Source organism: Nothoprocta perdicaria, unplaced genomic scaffold, assembly GCF_003342845.1.
Source record: "Nothoprocta perdicaria isolate Ctin4 unplaced genomic scaffold, notPer1 scaffold_6, whole genome shotgun sequence".
Lineage (NCBI taxonomy): Eukaryota > Metazoa > Chordata > Aves > Tinamiformes > Tinamidae > Nothoprocta > Nothoprocta perdicaria.
This window is the reverse complement of record NW_020455865.1, coordinates 8,672,532-8,690,992: the sequence shown is the minus strand read 5'-3', so window position 1 is coordinate 8,690,992 and position 18,461 is coordinate 8,672,532. Positions and strand designations below refer to the sequence as shown.

General features: G+C 55.0%; 4 protein-coding genes across 4 annotated transcripts in view; 2 read left to right on the top strand and 2 right to left on the bottom strand.

Moving 5' to 3' along the window:
* The first annotated feature begins 191 nt into the window (after positions 1-191).
* Positions 192-988, top strand: HDHD3 (haloacid dehalogenase like hydrolase domain containing 3). The gene has a single exon (XM_026049448.1). The coding sequence runs from the start codon at positions 211-213 to the stop codon at positions 916-918; it is 708 nt and encodes a 235-aa protein (XP_025905233.1). The 5' UTR covers positions 192-210; the 3' UTR covers positions 919-988.
* A 2,235-nt stretch (positions 989-3,223) lies between these two features.
* Positions 3,224-6,788, bottom strand: LOC112956125 (B box and SPRY domain-containing protein-like). Its single transcript, XM_026049631.1, is given in 5 exon segments — positions 3,224-3,313; positions 5,878-6,088; positions 6,151-6,155; positions 6,267-6,365; positions 6,750-6,788. Coding segments are annotated over 5 exon segments (444 nt in total).
* Positions 6,789-11,149: 4,361 nt separating this feature from the next.
* PRPF4 (pre-mRNA processing factor 4) lies at positions 11,150-18,150 on the bottom strand. Its single transcript, XM_026049630.1, has 14 exons — positions 18,058-18,150; positions 17,292-17,469; positions 16,952-17,138; positions 16,675-16,762; positions 16,140-16,219; positions 15,907-16,000; positions 15,358-15,452; positions 15,037-15,095; positions 14,331-14,454; positions 13,271-13,360; positions 12,807-12,929; positions 12,545-12,652; positions 12,338-12,456; positions 11,150-12,123 (listed from the first exon to the last, which is right to left on the bottom strand). Exons 1-14 carry the CDS (start codon positions 18,148-18,150, stop codon positions 11,930-11,932), a joined length of 1,632 nt encoding a protein of 543 aa, XP_025905415.1. The 3' UTR covers positions 11,150-11,929.
* Positions 18,151-18,342: 192 nt separating this feature from the next.
* CDC26 (cell division cycle 26) overlaps positions 18,343-18,461 on the top strand; it is a 612-nt gene continuing 493 nt past the window's right edge. Inside the window, exon 1 of the mRNA XM_026049628.1 lies at positions 18,343-18,396. Within this exon, the coding sequence (XP_025905413.1) occupies positions 18,343-18,396 (54 nt within the window). The remainder of the gene's footprint in view (positions 18,397-18,461) is intronic.

Here is an 18,461-nt window from a genome sequence, read left to right as displayed (position 1 = left end):
CCAGGGAGCCTTTGAGCCGGGACACGGAGCGCGGCCCGGGCAGCCCCGGCCATCCCAGCGCGGCCGGGCAGGCGGGGCCCCTCAGCGCGGCCGGACAGGCAGGGGCACCACGTGCAGCGGCCCCGGCCGTGAGCTGCCCCGGTGTGGGCACCTCTGCCTCCCGCCCTGCGCGTGCTCTAGGGCCTGCCAGCCCCGGGCTTCACCCAAGCCATGCTTAGCCTGCGCTTGCTAACCTGGGACGTGAAGGACACCCTGCTGCGGCTGCGCGAGCCGGTGGGAGAAAGCTACGCGGCGGCGGCGGGCGCGCTCGGCGTGCGCCTGCAGCCGGAGGCGCTCGGCAGCGCCTTCCGCCAGGCCTACGGCGCCCAGCAGCGGCGCTTCCCCAACTACGGCCTGGCGCAGGGCCTCGGCTCGCGGCGCTGGTGGCTCGGCGTCGTGGAGCAGACCTTCCGGCTCTGCGGCGTGCGTGACGAGCGCGTCCTCGCGCGCCTCGCCGAGAGCCTCTACCGGGACTTCTGCAGCGCTCGCACCTGGGAGACTCTGCCTGGCGCCGAGGAGACGCTCAGCGGCTGCCGCCAGCGGGGCTTTCGCATGGGCGTCGTGTCCAACTTCGACAGGCGGCTCGAGCAGGTCCTGTCCCAGTGCAACCTGCGGCACCACTTTGAGTTCGTCGTGACCTCCGAAGACGTGGGTTTCGCCAAGCCCGACAGGAGGATCTTCGAGCAGGCGCTGCGCCTGGGCGGCGTTCGGCCGGAGCAGGCGGCGCACGTCGGCGACGACTACGTGCGGGACTACGCGGCGGCCCGGGCGGCCGGCATGCACAGCTTCCTGCTGGCGGCCACCGCGCCGCCCCAGGCGCCGGCCGAGCACGTCCTGCCCTCGCTCAGCCACCTCCTCGCCCTGCTCGGACCGGCCTAGCCGCGCGGGACAGGCCTCGCTCCCCGCGCCTCAAACAGGCAGAAACGTCGCCCAGAGCCTGCCCTCCTGCGGAGAAGGGGCCCCAGCCTAATAAAGCATACTTCCCACGCTCTGCTCTCGTGCACCTTCCTTCCATAGCTCTCCCAACACTATAGGGAAGCAGGTTAATAGTGTTGTCTACTGGAGCTGGGGACAGGGTGCAAAGCACCCTGGTGTAATGCAGAGAGACCCTAGAAAGATAATTCTAGCAAGGAGGGATGGAGACAGATATTCACATGAATCCATCTGTGTCCCCACACCGAGAAGGGCCCCACACACAACCCTTTATTAGGGCGTCTGCAGGGCTGAGCTTATTCCCTTCCTGGGTAGGGCTGCGAGCCGAGCGCACCCAGGGCTCCTGCGCACTGCCCTGCGCACCCTGCTCTGCCATCCTTGCCAGCATCCCCCTTCCCGAATAGGGCAGGCTGGGAGGGAATGACGCCTCCCTTTCCCCAATTCCCCATTTCCTCCTCCCGGAGCCTGGGCCACAGAAGTTGGTGTGTTCAGGAGAGCTGGGTGCTGTCAGGCCGATGCCTGAGCTGCCAGCTGATGCCGAGCTGATGCTTGGCTGTGAAGGCCAGTGTGCCGCTGCAACCCGCCACGCCGCCCAGGGAACAAGGCCACAGCGCTCTTGCCAGGTGCTGTGCAAATCAACTCCAACTCTTGCAATACCCAATTCCTTGAGGGAGGCCCTTGCTGTCTCCCAAAGCCTACCCTCAAATTTCAAGTTCAACAAGAAGGTTTCAACAGAAACAAGTTTGGGACAGGCTAGTCATTTACTCTGCCCACATTACCAGGGGTGAGGCGGGAGCACCGCAGGCAGGATAGCTCGGGGGGATGGAGCCCGTCCCTGCTCTCCGCAGATCACATCTCCGGGGATGCAGCCCGTAATGGACCAAGCAGCTGCAGCGCCCGGGAACAGGGTGCCCTTGGAGCCCGAGGTGCTCGAGCTCCCCCGCGCTGGCAGGGCGCCCTCCAAGCACGGCGGCAGCGGCAGCGCTCACGCCAGCACCACGGGCATCAAACATCCCAGCAAGGAACAGGCTGCAGCGCGAGGGTTTCCCTGAGGTGATCGCTGCCCTGTGGCACCCGGCAGCAAATGCAATGAGGCTGACGGCCAGGTCAGGCAAAGCAGAAGGGCCACACAGGGCAAACCTGCGCACTAGGTGCCAGCCGTGGCAGGCGAGCAGGAAGAGGTGCCGCTCGCCCTTTCAGCTGTAGCAGCCACAGCCTCATTTGCTCGGTGATTTATTCTCCCGGGCGCTGGCCAAACCCTTTGCAGTGTGTGCCGCCGTCCCGTGCTCTCCATACGTCTCTACAGTTCATTCCCTGCTCATTTAAAGGCTGACTTTCCATGAAGCCAAACACTGCCTGAGTTCATAGAGAATGGAGCAGCATGAGACTTGGAGACATCCTTCTCTGAGAGAAGGAATGCGCTAAGCCTGGTATCGTGCAACACGCATGCAGTCCAGGCACAAGGCTGCCCAGGGGTCACTTGCATGGGGCAGGTATGTTAACATCTGCCCGTTAAGTATGTATATCTCACATGAAGTACACTTTCCTACTTCTAAAGATCCTATATCCAAACTCCCATATGTGAAATTAAACCCCTCTTATCTCGATTTGGGCCCTTGGATGAAACCTGGACCCAGGTTGGTGCTGGAGGCCATGCAGCAGAGCCGCGCTGCTGCCACTCAGCGTCTCCGCTCCCGGGGACTGCTGTAAGCTGGGGGGTTTTAGCATCAGGCTGTCCCACCTCCAGCACCCCTCAAGCTGCTCAAAGCCGGGAGGTGCGAGAGGTGCCGTCACGGCAGCCTTCGCTCGCTCCGGTTTGTAGGCAGCCTCCCCCCCTACTCCCTGCCCCCAGCAGCACTGATGTAGGTGCCCTGCGACCGACCCCGTCCCAGGGCTGCCCCGAGATGTGCGGAGGCTCTGGGTTTAGGGAAGCTGCTGCCAGCCCCCAGTGCAGGCGATACAGCAGCTAGCGGCCACATAGCGGCTGAGGCCAGGCCTGTCTCCAGGCTGGCTCCTGGCCAGTGCACACTCCGCAGCGGGAGCAGGGCACCCTGTGCTGTCCCCCGGCTTCAGCGGCTCCTCTTCTTGCTCAGCCTCGTGGCTGCAGCAGCCAGGGCAGCACAACTCGCCTTTCGCACGGGACAGTTACTGCTTCCCTAGTTCCCCTTCAGGTCCCATTCAGTCTGAAGCAGATTGAAGCTACGTGTTTACTCCCAACATTTGCCTTTCTTTTAAACACCAGGCAGACATATCACAGCATCAGGATGTGTCCTTGGGCACAAAATGAAGGACCTTGCTGCAGGGCTCCCCAGAGAGCACGAGACCTGAGCAAGTCACTGACCTGCAACACAACAGAGAGCCACCCAGACCCATAGTCAGGGCAGCAACGGACTCTGAACGCACTTCTGATTAAAGTTTAACTTCTCAGACTCCTGTGGCTCTAAAATTCCCGCCACTGCCTCTGTCCTAGCAAAGAAACCCAAGGGCTATTTTGAAACATTGATTTATTGCCCAGAGCTGGTAGGTGCTTATAAAGATCACTAGGAAGCATTATAGAAATACAATCTGGAGTTGTTGCAAGAGGACCACTTGTTGCAGAGAAACTATGCTGGGGAAAGGTGCCTACATGAGCTCTGCCTCCTAACTGGTATTTTCAGTTGCCTTTGGTTACAGGCACTTGTGAAAGGACTTCAGTGTTTTAAAACACAACCCTGGTAGCCCGAGACAACAGCTTTCTTGCTCAGCTGACACAGAATGAAGGGGTCTGAGCCCAGCCATGGAGACACAGAGGAAACAGAAGGAACAGGCTGTGCTGGGAGGATCAGATTTCCCTGGGAGGCCTTTGCTCCACAAAGCCTCATTGTTTGGGCAAAGGGGGATGCTACAGAAAGCAAGGCAGCACTCCGGGAGAATTCACGGAGCAGAGCCAGGAGATGAAGGGCCTGACAGGTTCCTGCACACGCACAGAACTCACTGTTTGCATGTAAAGGCTGAGGCTCTCGCTCTGCTCGCGATGTGCTGCGGGTCACTGTTTCTCTACAAACAAAAATACTCTTGAAGGTCTCTGTAATGCAGCATCCACCAGTGATACTTAGCGCTGCTGCTGCAGCCACTGAAATGCCTGTGAAAATCCACCTGCCCAGCTCCATTCACAAGCGAGGGCGGCCTAACATTAGCGATGCGCCACAGGAGATGACCTTGAGTCATGTCGACACCTGCAGCAGGGCCCCCGCTCGCTGAGACGGAGCCGAGGGTCTATCTGCTCAGCTGTGTTACCCCCGGGCAATGCAGCACCTGCAGCTCTGCAGACACGGAGCTTCCAGGTGGTCTTCCAGGTGGACAGTCCTACTGTCCATCAGCCAGGGCCAGGTTTGCTCCCAGGTAGCCCCATGAAGCTTTCTAGGCATCTAGAAAGGGTCTCCTTGCTAAGCAAGTAAGCGAGTGCCAGAGCATGTGCAAAGCCCCTCAGGACACTGTGTCCTGGTCCCTAGTGTTCTAGGGACAGGTTGTTCAGGTGTCTGCCTGAGCTGCAGTGAAGCAAAGATGGGAGGACTTACTGGTGTCTCTCTGGTCCGTCCTCAACAAAAGCAGCACAAGGAGCAGAGAGGAGGGTGTCACCTGTTGCTGAGAAGGAGCCGAGGAGGGGTGGCCAAGCTTGCAGAACAGGTCAGGAAAAGGCCGAGGAATTGCCAGGCACTGACCTCTGTGTGAAAAGCCTCAGACTGTCAGTTTGTTGGCACTCAGACTCTCTTCTGTGTCGCTCCTTCCCCACCCCAGCTGGCCACACTGCATGGGCATCCTGTGCTTACAGCAAACAACCCCAAGGGCTTTTGGTAAGAGATCCTGCTGCTCTGACGTCCCCATGACCTTTTTCAGAACAAGAAAGGTGCTCTGTGGGGCAAACGAATTACCCAGACACTGACCTTCCCAGCAGCACACCAGTACCATTATAACAAAGGTATCTGAAAATAAACAAACAAACAAACCCCTCTACTTTTTAATATAGCAGCCACTTCATGCCAGCCCTGCACCAGGTTTCTGCCCCCCAGCATTTCAGAGGTGCGTGCCACTGCTCTGGACAGCAAGGGCACACAGCAAGTCTCAGTTCCACAGATATGACACAGGGAGAGCCTCAGAGTACTAAAATATCCCGGGGAAATTCCTGCTTGCCTGCCAGGCCTTCCTCTGCTCTTAGCCCAACTGCTCATTCTGTTTGCACAGTAGGGTCTGCATTAGATAAAAACTGTCCAGAAAAAGCATGTGGTTTTGCACAGGTTCTAGTCCAGATGCATCCCTGTTGCTACATAGATTACAGAATGTGAGCCAAGAGTCAAATAGCCTTGGCATCAAATCTGTTTGTTTCCTTACCCGCTGACACTGGTGCCTTTGCACTGTTCAAGGGCTACCCTTACTATCAAAGGAGTGGAAAAATATGCAGACAGCTGCTCCAAGTACAGAGCTGCGCAGTGAACCTGCGTGCTGCTTCTGCTTCCCTGCGACATGAGGTCCTTTAGCTCCTGATACCCACAAATGCCGGCACCAACAATCCAACGTGAGGAATTTATCACCCTGGTTCGACAGACACCTCAGCCGGGAGCAGCAAGGCAACATCTGGAAGAGCAGAGCCTGGATGGTAGTTCTGACAACTACACCTCACTTCACACAAAGGCAAAGCCAGGTAGAACATGGGCTCTAGCAACCACTGAGAGCCCTCAGGGCTTGTTAGCAGCAGCTCAAGGGGCTTTCTTGAGATAGATCTGCAAACCTAGATCCTGTCCAATTCCAACTTCTTTGCTGTCAGAGCAGCCAGCTCCTGAACCCCAGGTTTGCGCTCCACAGGATAAGAAGTCTAGATTCACTTCTAGGCTGATTGAAATGTCGCTCAGCACACGGAGCAGCACTTACCACTAGGCCCTGGTCATCCAGTTTGGTGATCATGTCCACCAGGTAGGTTCAGAGGACAGACAGCTTCTGCAGAGCCTTGGCCCAGAGCGTCAGGATGCTCTGGAGCGCCCGCTCCTCCTCTGCCTGCTCCAGCAATAGCTGCTCTTCATTCTTGCACGTGTTTCTCACAAAGATCAGCCTCTCGATCACCAATTCCCAAGCCTCGCTAGCTCTAGCACTGCAAAGAGAGGGAAGCAACATCCGCCTTGGCTGAAACCAAGCCAGGACACCCACAGCTTCTGCCAGGTTGCACAGGGAAAGCTTGAGGAGCCCCGCAGCCCGCGCCAGTCAGCACTGGCCTGCGCCAGGCGCTGCCCGCCCCACCACCTGGGAGCAGGGAGGGGAGTTACCAGGACACTCTGGTTCTTGGCTGGCAGCACCTCGGCCACGTGCCTGGCTGTGGCAGCGCCCTGCAGCTGCAGCCGCTCGCACTCACCCACTATCTCGTTCTGTGGAGGACAGAATAGGCAGTCAGACCTAGCCAGGACCGGCAAAGGTGACCCGGTCCCCACACAGGTCCCACGGCCCTGTGGGACCCTCCTGTACAGCCCCACACCCAGCTAAAACTCCGCACCCTGCCAGGGTGCTCATACAGTCCTGCACCCCACTGGGTGCTCCCCACAGTTCCACACACTGCCACGTGCCCCACAGCCCCCAGGAATCCCACAGCCCCCAAGAACTTGCCGCACAGCATCACAGCCCTCCATGTGCCCCACAGCCCTTCATGTGCCCCTCACACAGCCCACAATCCACCTCCAGGTGCCCCAGGCCCCGCTGTCACCCTGACCAAGGTGACAGTGCCGCGGGGCCAGGGCTCAGGGCCCACCGCTCACCCACACGGCGGCCGCCCTGTCCCGCAGCACTCCGGCCATGCCGTGCCTGACCCAGGCACGACGGCACGGCTGGGACCCCGGGGGCAGCGAGCAACCCTTCCCCGCTGCCCCCGCATCCCACCTGGCACCAGGGCCCGCAGCTGCCAGGCGGGACAGACGGCTCCCGGGGCGGGATGAGGACAGGGCTGGGACGGCTCCCTCGGCCGCAGCACCGAGCTGCACCTGGATCGACCCCACGGGCCTCCCCAGCCACAGCCACTGGGGCAGTGCCCGGTTTAGCCCCTTGGGATGAGCCCATGAGGGCTCCACAGTGCCCCCCAAGACGGCCCGGGCCCCTCCTGCTGCATTTCCACAGCGCTCTGTTGTTGCCCGTGGCGCTGAGCGCTGCAGAGCATCCTGAGGGAGCCTGGGTGCCCGAGGCCTCGCGCGGCACCTGCAAAGCAGCTGCTGCGGCGGCGGCGGCCCTGCAGACACTAAAAGAACAGGTTTTCCTCCAACAGCCTGAATTTGTGGCCTTTGCTGCACGGAAGCACTCGGTTCTGCTGCCAGGGGCTCGCGGGTGATGTTGGTGCTCATGGGGTGGGAAGCCCAGAGTGGCAGCGCCCTGCTGAGCCCGATGGCACCGGGACCATCACAGAGCCGTGAGCACCTGGTTGTGCCGCGCTGAGGCCGGCCCTGCTCCTAGCAGAGTCACAGCCTTTGTCAGGGCTCTTCTTTTCCTTCAAGTTTTATTTTGCAGGTGAACAAAAACTTCCCGTGTTCTCTTGTTGTCAGGCAAAAAAACCAGTTTGTTCCTAACGTGCAGAAACAGTTTGCAGGCTCCATCCCATTGTGACCGGAGGAGATTTGCCACATTAGCGTTGCCCCGAACCATGAGATGTATTTTCCTCTCTATCACCCGACCATGCAGATGCACAGATTGAGCAGGCAGGAATTAGCCAGGTGTTGCTGATTGCTAATCCCAAAGACGCTCCAGGTAAAATTAGAAAGGGAATGTTTGGCGGAAGACAGCTGCCTCTCCCATGTTGCTTCCAGGGTTTGGTTCTTGGTTTCTGTGAGCAGAGCCTTGAAATGTTTTCTCCTCCTTTGCTAGAAGCAGCATCCTGATTTTTTTTTTTTTAAACACTATCTTTATTAGCAGAAACCCTCTGTCCAGGAGATGGGCACCCAGTACAGACTGAAGTGAATCCAATTAGCGTGTCTTGAGCTAAGAGGAATCCAATTACTGTACATAGCAGTTCTCTGTCTTCAAACTCAGCCTGTTGGCCAGGGCTCTCCTGTGCCTGCCGCTGCAAGGGGCAGCCCTCCTGAGCTGGGATCAGCATCACGCACAGGGCGGACGGATTTCCCAGAAAGGCAGGATTGTGGGGACGGCTCCTTGTGTTCTTCTCTCCCTGCTTTGTGCCCAGCCTGTGACCCGCATCGTTGGGTTGGAAACTCGATGCATCTGCCAGGAGATTTAGCGAGATGAGGCTGGAGTATGGACATGGGAGTTGCTGTTTTGAGACATCACTTGGCCTAAGCTAAGACCAGCTGAGGTTTTCCCTGAAGTCAGGCTGCATGAACTGAGTTCAGGCTGCCTGTGACTGACTTGTCTTGGTCTAAAGTGCTAGCACCTCAGTTGGACGTACAAACCCGAGTCTGAAGGTGTTTGCCTCAGCCGGTCTGGAAACTGGGATCTGTAAAGAACATGGAACACAAGACCAGAGATATAACGGCCCGAGATATTCCCCAGCCTCATGTCCATGGGTTTTCAGCTTGGGGATCTCCATGAAACACTTGGGAACCTAATGTGTTTTAGATCTGTCAAAGTCATGTGGAGTTGGCCAGTGCAGAGACGGAGGGCTCAGTAACCTCAGTTTTGAAGCTGGTCTTGTGCTAAGCACGGTTTTGCCTAGACACTTCCAGGTGTCCATTTCTCTGATTTCTTGTTCTCTCATCCTAAATTAGGTTAAAATGTTGATACTGTGGTACCAGAAACTTCCTGCATCACAATAGTTGGAAATTTCTGCAGGTTCCCAGGAACATTGTGTCTCCCAACACCAGGAGACCAGTAAGATTGAAATGTGTTTTTTTTTTCCTGTTCTTTACTCTGGCATGGAGTGAATACCTAAACCCTCCTGGTTAGGAGCAAACACCTAAATACTAAGCAGCTCAAGAGGGAGGATATGCTTCCTCTACCTTACTGGGTCCAGAAGACACATTTGTGTACATGCAGCTTACCTTTGACTTTCCAAAATCAGATGTCACTGTTCTCTAGTTCACCAGCACTGTGGTCTTCTCCACATCAGTCTAAATAGGGGCACATCAGTCACCCTGACTTGCAGCTCCTTCCACTGTCCCTCTTCTTGCCGCAGGACTGGTGTCTCTGTGGAGAAGACAGGACCCATAGATCTGCTCCGCAGTAGACCTGCACACGCCGATGCCGTCACTTCTGTGGCTGCTGTCAAGCCAGACCTCTGCGTATCTGAAGAAACAGATAAGGTAACATGCATGTCTATCACAGTGGCCAAAACACAGTTGAAGAAGTTCAGAGTGTCTTCAGGTGCCCATATTCCCACATGGGTGTGGCTCAGTGAAGGTGTCTCTTTAACTGCTGATACCTGTGCTAACCATGTGGGACTGAACCTGTTGCTCCAAGTAGGGCAGCAGCACTGATGGGAAAGGGATAAAACAATCTGACTTTTCCTGCTCAATACACAGCACAAGGAGAGCAAGGACAGGGCAGCTCTGTGGTGCTGTGACGTGCGCCAGGACAGGCACTACTGTGTCAGCAGCAGCAGTGAGGGCTGCGAAGCAACTGTGGGTTTGCTGGACAGCAATTCCCACATTTCTTCTGCTCTTCTCCAACCTCCGGGGCATGCAACAGATCAGTGCCCAGAGGGATGCTCATGGGAATCTCTAGCTGGGCTTGAGGCTGCTGGTTGGGCTCCTCCATATCTTCCCATCTCTCCCTTTCATGAGTCTTCTGCAATAGCAGATGTTCATCCTTATCAAAGCAGAAGCACGATAGTGTCAGGGATTGTGAGGATCTTGCAGGAAGCCTGGAAGGGTCCCCTTGCTCAGGGTGCACTTTAAGCAAAAAAAAAAAAAAAAAAAAGAAAAAAAAAGAAAAAGCCTTGTTTTCTTTGTAAAGCAGCTCCGCATCATCAAGTGACAGTGATGGAATCTGGAAGTGACCTGGACTCTGCCTGCTGCCAATGTCTTGCAGCTGTGGGACCTGTGGCAGACGAGGAGGTACACGAGTAGAGAGCGCATCTCCAAACTGTAGCCTCGCGTGTCTTCCTTCCCTGGGCCTAGCTTGGGCCCCCATTGTTGCCACTGCCTCCTACAACTGCAAAGTGAAGATCTGGGACCAAGACAGCAGAGGCAGGAGAGGGAGCTCCTCGCTGGAGGGTGACACTGTGGGTGCTGCAGCCGCTTGTCTCCGTCTCTGTCTCCCCCCAGTGACAACCTGTAGCCTCTGGGTTTTACTTGAGTGCAGCCACAGGGTTGGGATGGAGGAGAGAGGCCCCAGAGCAGCTGTGTTCCCCTCCAAGAAGGGATATTTGGGGGTGATGAACATCCTCCCTAAACTGAGGGGAAATAAGGAAGAAATGATCTCTATTAATAGCCACGAAGAACGCCTTACGCAGCTCTGGAATTAAGATTTCCATTCCCTCTTGGATTATTCTCAAAAACACACATTGAAGGTAACCTGGCCCCTGAGAAACATTTTCCCAAACTGTAAGCGAGTCATGGGGGTGGGCAGGGAGGGATAAAGCTCCCAGGGAAGCGGGGAAGGCTCTGCGGGAGCTGCAGCAGCGTGGCCAGTGCCGCCTCCGCTCCCTCCGCAGCCTCCTGGGCCTCCGTGGCCTCCGCAGCGCCAGCCTCGCTGGCCTCCTGCGCCGCCGCCTCCTGCTCTGCGGCACTTTGCACGGGGGGAGCTGCTTGCTGCGGCCGAGCGCGCATGCAGCGCAGCACGGGGAGCTGTGGGCAGCTGCTTGGCCAGCGCGGGCCTGCGACAGGAGCCTGGTGACAAGTGCCCCACGTCCCCACCCTGCCTCGCGGGAGCTCCCGGTCCGCACAGGCCTCGCTGCCCTGCGGGGCGCTGCGGGAACAGCCTTGGCACCACATGGACAACAGGGAATCACGAGACTGCGAGAGGAGCCTCCGAGAGCCCAAGAGCCCCGCGCCTCAAGCCGGGGCAAGAGCAGCTCTCAGGCTCCAGCCTAGGGCTGCCCTGGCTGCCCAGCAGGCAGGGGGCAGACAGAGCAGAGCGTGGAAACAAGCCGTGGCTCTTGTGAACTACCCTTAACCTCTGTCCCGCAGTCAAACCCAGAAGCCAGGGTGCATCTTCAAAACATGTTTTGATTTTCCAAAACACCACAGTTGCAAAACTTCAATTTAAAAACTTCAATTTAAAGTTTAAACAAAAGCTCCTCACAGTGCATACAGTGAAAGAGCCTGCTCTGCATTAGCTCAGGTGAGACACACAACATCCTCAGTCAATACCTGCACGAATTTGAACCACCTAATTCTTGAGACAGCTTAAGGAGCGAGGGTATGAGCCTGTAATGCCGCATTGAAAAGTGGAGACAAAAAAAAAAAGCCCTTCAACTCTACTGTGAGTAAACACCAAGGGGATACCCTACAGCCTTCCACAGGGAGAGACTAACTTTACAGATGGAGGAGGAGGACACTGTTTTCTACTAACTCTGACAGCCAGTATCAAGCTTGCAGCCAGACTCCTACCCAAGGCTCCTGGGAAGGTAGCAAGGACATTACTAGAGGCTATACAAGGTGCTATATTGAAGAGTTACACAGCTTCCTCCAGGCATTCAAAAACCAACTGGAGAAGATCCGTGTGCCTCGCTTGCAGATATGTTGATGCAGCCAAGCCGAGGCACAGGAGTAGATGATTCATCTCCAAAATACAACAGAAAAGCAGTGTCTGGAGTGTAAAAAGGTTCTAAAAAGCACAAGACACTCAAGTAACTTTGATTCCAATCAAGTCCTGGCAAATACCTTTCAAAACCACCTCAACTGGAAAACCAAGACAAAGCAGTAACTACAACCACCATAAAGTGCCTGCAACAGCGGATTCCTTATTTTTTCTTTAATATAAAAAAGCCCAAATGTCAGAAAGTCCAGGTTCAAAGCTGTTAACATCTCAGTTCCAGTTCATCAGCAACTCTGAGCTATTCCGCTGTCCACAGCTTGAAGGTTCTGTCATACGAACACGTCGCTATCAGCTGGCCATCGAGGGAGATATCCAGGCCCATGACCTTCCCCTCGTGGCCAGCCAGTGTTTTCAAAGGAGACCAGCCAGGGTGAGTCCAGATCTTTGCTGTGTTATCGTAAGCGCCTGTGAGCAGGAAGTTTCCGTGATTGGCTGCAATTGAGGGTGAGAAAAAGGGAGAATTAAGACTTACAAATAAAAAAGGTGAAAAAGCTTCTATTGTTAAGCAAGAACAAGCCCTCTTGCCCTGAAGATGCATTTGAGTTGTCCCCGTGTGTATCAATGCTATACATTCTCACAGGTACTGCCCAGATCTCGCCATCTCAGCTTGGGCAGTGATAAGGAAGGCAGCGTAGGAGATGCTTACGTTCAAACTTCACCCCCGTCACCAGGTTCTGATGGGCAGGAATGGTGTAGATGCACTTCCTCTGACGGAGGTCCCACACTTTGCAAGTATTGTCACCACTGCCAGTTGCAACATGGTACCTGCCAAAAGAGTCAAGAAAGGCCACAGTCATGGGAGATGGCGTTTGTATTGAGAGCTTCCACATAAACCACGCAACTCCCTTCTTACCCATTTGGGGAGAAGTTAATGCCATAGATCTCCTTCAGGTGGCCTTCCAGAAACATGATGCAGCGTCCCGTGCGCAAGTCCCATATCCGACCAAAGGCATCCAGGCCGCTGTGAAGGGAAGAATCCACCCATCACCCACGGCTGACTCCAGCACTGTCAGAATGCGCTCGATTGTGCACCAGACCCCCCGGGTCCCCCTGAGTCAGCCCACAACAAACCCTGGGAATGTCTCCTGTGCAACCTTCAGACAAAACAGACTTACCCAGTCCCAGCAAGAGACCCATCCGTGTGAAAGGCGATATCATAGACCCCTTTGCTGTGTCCCTCCTGATGCAGGATCTCTTCCTGAGCTTCCAAGTCCCACAGGCGCCAGGAGTGATCATAGCTGCACAAACAAAGCATTTATCCAACTAAATGCATTTTTCTGGATCCCCTACCTACCCTTACAACCCTGTCTGAACTGGGCACACATATAACAGCTGTCAGCAGATTTACACAGGTTGGTCCAAAACTTCACGTGCTACATAGGAAACGGGGAAAACTACAGGAAACCCAAAGACTTGCCTTTTTTAACACACACACACACTCTATTGCAATGGCCCAGACCAGGCAGTATTGCACTGTTGCCTGTGCTGGACTCCCTCGCGGACAGGCAGTGATGCCCATCACTTTACTAGCTATACAGCTAATGGCAGTGTCTGCAAGGAAGTGACCCAATCTCCATACCAGGTAGTGCCCAGGAACCGTCCAGATGGGTGCCACATCACACGTGCCACTCTCATGGTGTGACCTTCGATATCTGCCACGGGTTCATCGCTGAAAAACAGAACCAAATCACTTGACACTCACTGGGGTTTGCTGGTGCTAACCAGGCTTTCGCAGTCATTTCAATCACAGTAAAACAACTGATACTTACATTTTTGGTATTTAATTTGGTATTTGGTAAATAGCCAACATTTTTGACCAGCAAGGGTATCCAATACCATCTTTTGCTCACATAACTAATGCTCTACATGAAGCTCATTTATCCATACTTTTGACCTCAGTTATAAAGCTCTCCTAGGATAATCACCTTAGGAAAATTAACAAGACCCTTGATGTTTTCAGGCCTCCTGAACATGGACAGCGCAGCACCATCAGTAGCACCTGACGGCGAGCTCCGTGTGGGCAGCGCCTCGGGGAAGGCGCCCTGGCCTGCGCGCTGTTTGGCAGCGGGGACAGCACGGCCCGCCGAGCCGGCAGCTTCCCCGCACGCACACAGGGCACAGCCCCGGCTACAGCGATCCCTGCTCTTCCCAGGGCTGCACCCAGGGCACGCGGCAGCTCTGCAGCTTTAGTAAAAGATCTGAGCAGCATCTAGAGCTTCTAAATGGCCAGTTAAGGAGCCCTGGTCATGCGAGAGCGATAAGCATCGGTCTCTTGGGACAGGTCTGCTTCTCCCAGGCCAAACACTGTAGAAACAACACGTCTGGGCTCACAATTGGACACAGAGCATCTCAGGGCTTCCCCAGGAGCATTGCAGGGCTCTGCTTTTCAAACTGTAGGTTCTAGAACTGGTATCTATGCTACAGTCATCTTCTCAGGCTGTAGGTAAGTGCTGCCTGTCTTCAAAAACCAGCTAGCCCCATGCCGCAACACAGAGCCCCTCCTTTTATTACAGGATGAGGAACTGCTCGGATATAGGTACAGGAAGTTCCATTTGCAGGAGGATGGCAAGTATCTGATGTCTGAAATAAGCCCCTCAAACAAGAGGTCTGCAGCAGCGCGTGCCCAGCATCAGCCTGACCTCTCAAGGCTCCAAAGTTTGACAGAACCATCGGCCGCGCAGGAGGCCAGGTTAACGTCCTTCTTGTCTACGGAGATGGTGGCTTTGGGATGGAAGACTATTGCTCCGACATTGGTGTTATGTCCTTAAAAGAAAGAGTAAAGAATTACCATTTGTGAAGAGATCTTAGACAATTCACCAGAAAAAGAGTAGTTGTTTTTTTTTCTCTCCCATCACAAAAGCAGCACTTCTGCAGCATATCCATAGTGCAAAGGGCTAAACTGCAAATCCAGGAACACGCAGTAGCACTGTCAGAAGTCAAGATTTGTAGTTCTCCAAACAGAGATTACATGAATGAATTACATGATTACATGAACAAATTAAGAGAATTTCCGTCATATTTCTCTTTAGTCAAAGTTGTGACCACTGTGCAACAGAATTGTTGTTCTCAAGTGAGGTAGCATGTTAGTCTTTGGTTTAAAACTAAACCAGGTTTCAAAATAAACCAAACTGAAAAGCATCACTCAGAAACAGAGAACAAGAAATTTGGGTCTTATCTCAAAAGGAAAGGCCAGGACCTCCTCTGGATTACACGACACACCCCCACACCTCGTATGTCTGAGTTATGCTCTTGTCAGAATAAAATCCTTGAGTGACAGAACACCACAGGATTCAGCCCAGAGAGGGACAAAAGGACGACGCAAACCGCTTGGGTGAAAGTCTCTACCTCGCAAGGTGTGGACGAGGTTGCAGTCGGGCACAGACCAGAGCTTGCACAGCCCGCTCCTGTTGAACACGAGAAATACAGCAAGTCAGTGCAGGCACAAACAGAACCTCAGGGAACAGATCAAACCCAGAGCTGCAGGACAAATGGACCCATATTCAAATCCCTGCAAAACATTCAAAGAGACTGAAGACAAAATTCAGAGTAGGAGCAAAGCACCCTGATGACCTCTCAGCTGTCAAAGACTTCCAATAACATCCCTCTCCTTCACTCCAGCCATGCTCCCCCTTCCTTCCAAAGCAAGGGCTTTAAAGGAGCACTTACCAGCAGGCAGTAGCGAGGAATTTGGAATTGGGACTGAAATGGCAGTAGGACAGCGGGCGATCATCTCCAATCTGACTGCAGAAGTTATTCAAGGACTGAAAACAAAAGCAAGAGCAAATAAGCAGAGAAAGCCTTGCCCAAAGAGCGAGGTGAAGCAAGCAGATGTACGGAGGAGGACACAGAGGCCTTTGGAAAGTCACTCACACAAACGGAGGAGCTGTCCTCAGAGTCATTCCCACATCCCTGGGTTTCATTTAACAGTGCCCACAGTACGGGACAAGGAAAGCAAGCAGCACTTTCCTTGTCAACTTAAACCCATGAAAAATGTGGGAAACAAGATCTGTAGCCTCACATGGGAGTAAGGAGGCAGCGTGGGGTCGACTTCCCACACGGGGGGACAATTAAAGCAGGTCTCTGAATCATTAAAGAGAAAGGTGACATGTTCTATGTATATCACAGGAAGAAAAAGCAGAGCTTTGCAACAGATGACAGGCACAGACAGAAAATACAACAATGGCCTTTTGCACAGCTGCTGTTTGCCAAACCTACCCGCAGGGATTTGTGCAGCTCCTGTCTCTGCGATGTTCTGGTGGCCTCTGGAATCTCCTTGAACAGCCGGGCTTCTTCCAGCCGCTTCGCTGCCCTGTGCAAAGCAAGATCAGAGTAACAAGTGCCTGCACTTCCCCGGCTTTCTACCGAAAGCTGCCCTTTCCTCTGCCTTTCCTACAGCTGCACCAATGCCAGTAGTTATCAAGAACTCAAGCTCTAATTTTCTTCCTTACCTGGGGAGTGAGTAGTTAGCAAGCCACAGCCTGGCTGTCTTCAGACTGCGTGGTCCTTCATGGTACCAGGTTTGCTGATACTTAAAGAAAAAGAATAAAACCAAAGAAATTGATAATGTCATAGGGCCCTTCTATTCTCTCCTCCTCCTCTTAGCATCCAACTGCCACCACAGCATCTTCTCTTAAACCTTGATGTCTTAAGGCAGCTGTTTTAAGGGGCCGAACGTGGCATTTTGCAAAACTGTGGTCAAAAATATAAGACTTGCTAAATAACAGCCCCGCTGCCCAGTCTCCTGCTTTGTATGCCATGTGCAATGTGGAAATCAGTTTGCAGCACAAGCCAGACTTAATTCTCTCCACATAAATAAGCTGCAATGCTCACAGCCTGACTGAAGCCAGAAGCACCGCTGCATCAGAGGCTAAATAAGGTACCTAACAGCTTTTTTAACATATTTCCAGCCACATTAAGAGCTAGCAGCACAAAAAAAAAAAAAAAAAAAGACATTAGGAAAAAAAAAAAGAGAGAAAATATTACCTCTTCTTTGGATTTTTTAGACCTGTCGTCATCTTTTCTACTCTTTTTCAAGGCATCTGTGCCAACCACTGAAAGGATATTTCGTAATCTGAAAAGAAGCATTAGATCATGATCAGCCTGACAGATGATCGTCGTCTCCCTGCCTCCACCCTCCCCAATTCTTGCTAGGTCAGAAAGAAGCATCGCTGGCCAGAGGCGCCCGTTGCACCCAAAGCACAGGGAATACTTTGGGAATTGGGCACAGGGGGCACCGTGAGCGACACGGGCAGCCTCGCACCTCTCCCTCCTTTCTGCCGGCCCTTCTCCGAAGAGCGTGATGGGCTCCCCGAGGGCTCGCAGACAGGCCTTCACTTCCGAGTCGTCCGTGGAAACGTTGATCTGCCGCGCTCGCTTGCGGCGCTCGAACTCGGCCAGGACCTCGGCTTGCCGCTCGCTCATGTGGTCTTCGAGATCAAAGACCTCCCCTGAGGAAAAACGAAGCCAATGAGGTAAAAACAGCAGCTGGGCACGAGTGTCATGTGCTCGATTTCAAATTAGCCTCAAACCCGACCAGACAGACGCAGGAATCTGCCAAAATTGAGTGCGAGAAGCAGACGGAGACAGGGCTGGGCACTCACCGCTGCTGATGTTGATGTTGCCGGCCTCGATCGCAGCTTTCATTCCCTCCTTTCCCAGCAGACCCGACTCTCCCTTCGCCAGGCGCTCCCTCTCCTTCTCCTCCAAGCTGCCATAGAAGATGGGGGCTCTCTTGGCCGGGGGAGCATCGCCCTCCTCCGCTGCCTTGCTCTTCGTGGCCTGCAAAGCGGGAGCAGTTTCAGACACTTCTCTGCTGCAGCTTGGCTGAAAAGAAAGCGTTCCACGGGTGCCTTGGCCAGGTGAGGAAGTAAAAACACCAGGAAAAGGCCCCGAAACGACACAGGAGAAGGGATTTCTGAGCAGAAAGGCTCTGCTTCAAGTGCAAGAAGGCGGAAGCTAAAGAGGGCACTCAGCAGCTGCTCAGGGCACGTCTGCTCCTTGCCCTTCTCGGCCGCCTGAGCACAGTCCTCTAGTCTGTGCTCCCTCTTCCTCCCCGTTTTTAGCGGGAAGCGCTTCCCGACCTTGCAGAACTTCCAGAATTGCCCAGGATGGCGAGCGCTGCCTCCCCCCGCCCTCGCTGAGCAGGGCACGTAACAACAACACCGCTAAAAAACCAACTTCATGTCCAAAGGATGATGCTAAAAGCGAGGTCTTCAGTTTGAAAAAGTAAAATTCTGGAAAAAAAAAAAATCCCGAACAAACCCCCCTCCATCCGGCCGCGCCCCCTCCCGAGGGCCCCGGTGTCGCTGAGGGCGCTCGGGCCCCGCTCGCTGCTTCCTCCCCCCTCCCCTCTGCCCCGCGCGGTACCGGTACCGGCCGCACTGCCACCTCGGGCGGCGCGGGAGGCCGCACGGGGGGGCGCGGGGGCGCGCGCGCCGCCGGGGGCCGCGCGGAGGCCATGGCTCGGGCTCCCGCTCCCGCTCCGGCTCCGCCGCACCCGGACCAGCCGCCCCGCCGCCCGCCACTGCTTCCGGGGCGCCGCGCGGCGCCCGCCGGGAAGGGCGGGCTCGGAGGCGCGGCTGGGATGAACGGCGAGCGCGGGGCATGCCGGGAAGTGTACTCTAGCCACCCCCTAGTGGCGGGAAGCGGGGCATGCCGGGAAGTGTGTTCAGCCTGGCGGGCGGCGAGCGCGAGGCACGCCGGGAGGTGTGTTCAGCCCGGTGTGCGTGCCGCGCGGGGCAGGCCGGGAGGCGTGGCGGGCGGCGCGGGGC

Bases quoted from the DNA above. Each gene is read 5' to 3' on its own strand.
- HDHD3 (XM_026049448.1), top strand. From the start codon at position 211: ATGCTTAGCCTGCGCTTGCTAACCTGGGACGTGAAGGACACCCTGCTG.
- PRPF4 (XM_026049630.1), bottom strand. From the start codon at position 18,150: ATGGCCTCCGCGCGGCCCCCGGCGGCGCGCGCGCCCCCGCGCCCCCCC. The intron at 13,361-14,330 runs GTCAGGCTGATG...TCTGTTTTTCAG, and splicing joins AAACTTTGGAGCCTTGAGAG to CGATGAACCCGTGGCAGATA. The intron at 12,930-13,270 runs GTATGGAGATTG...TTGTTTGTGCAG, and splicing joins CGGTTCCTGGGCACTACCTG to CTATGATCACTCCTGGCGCC.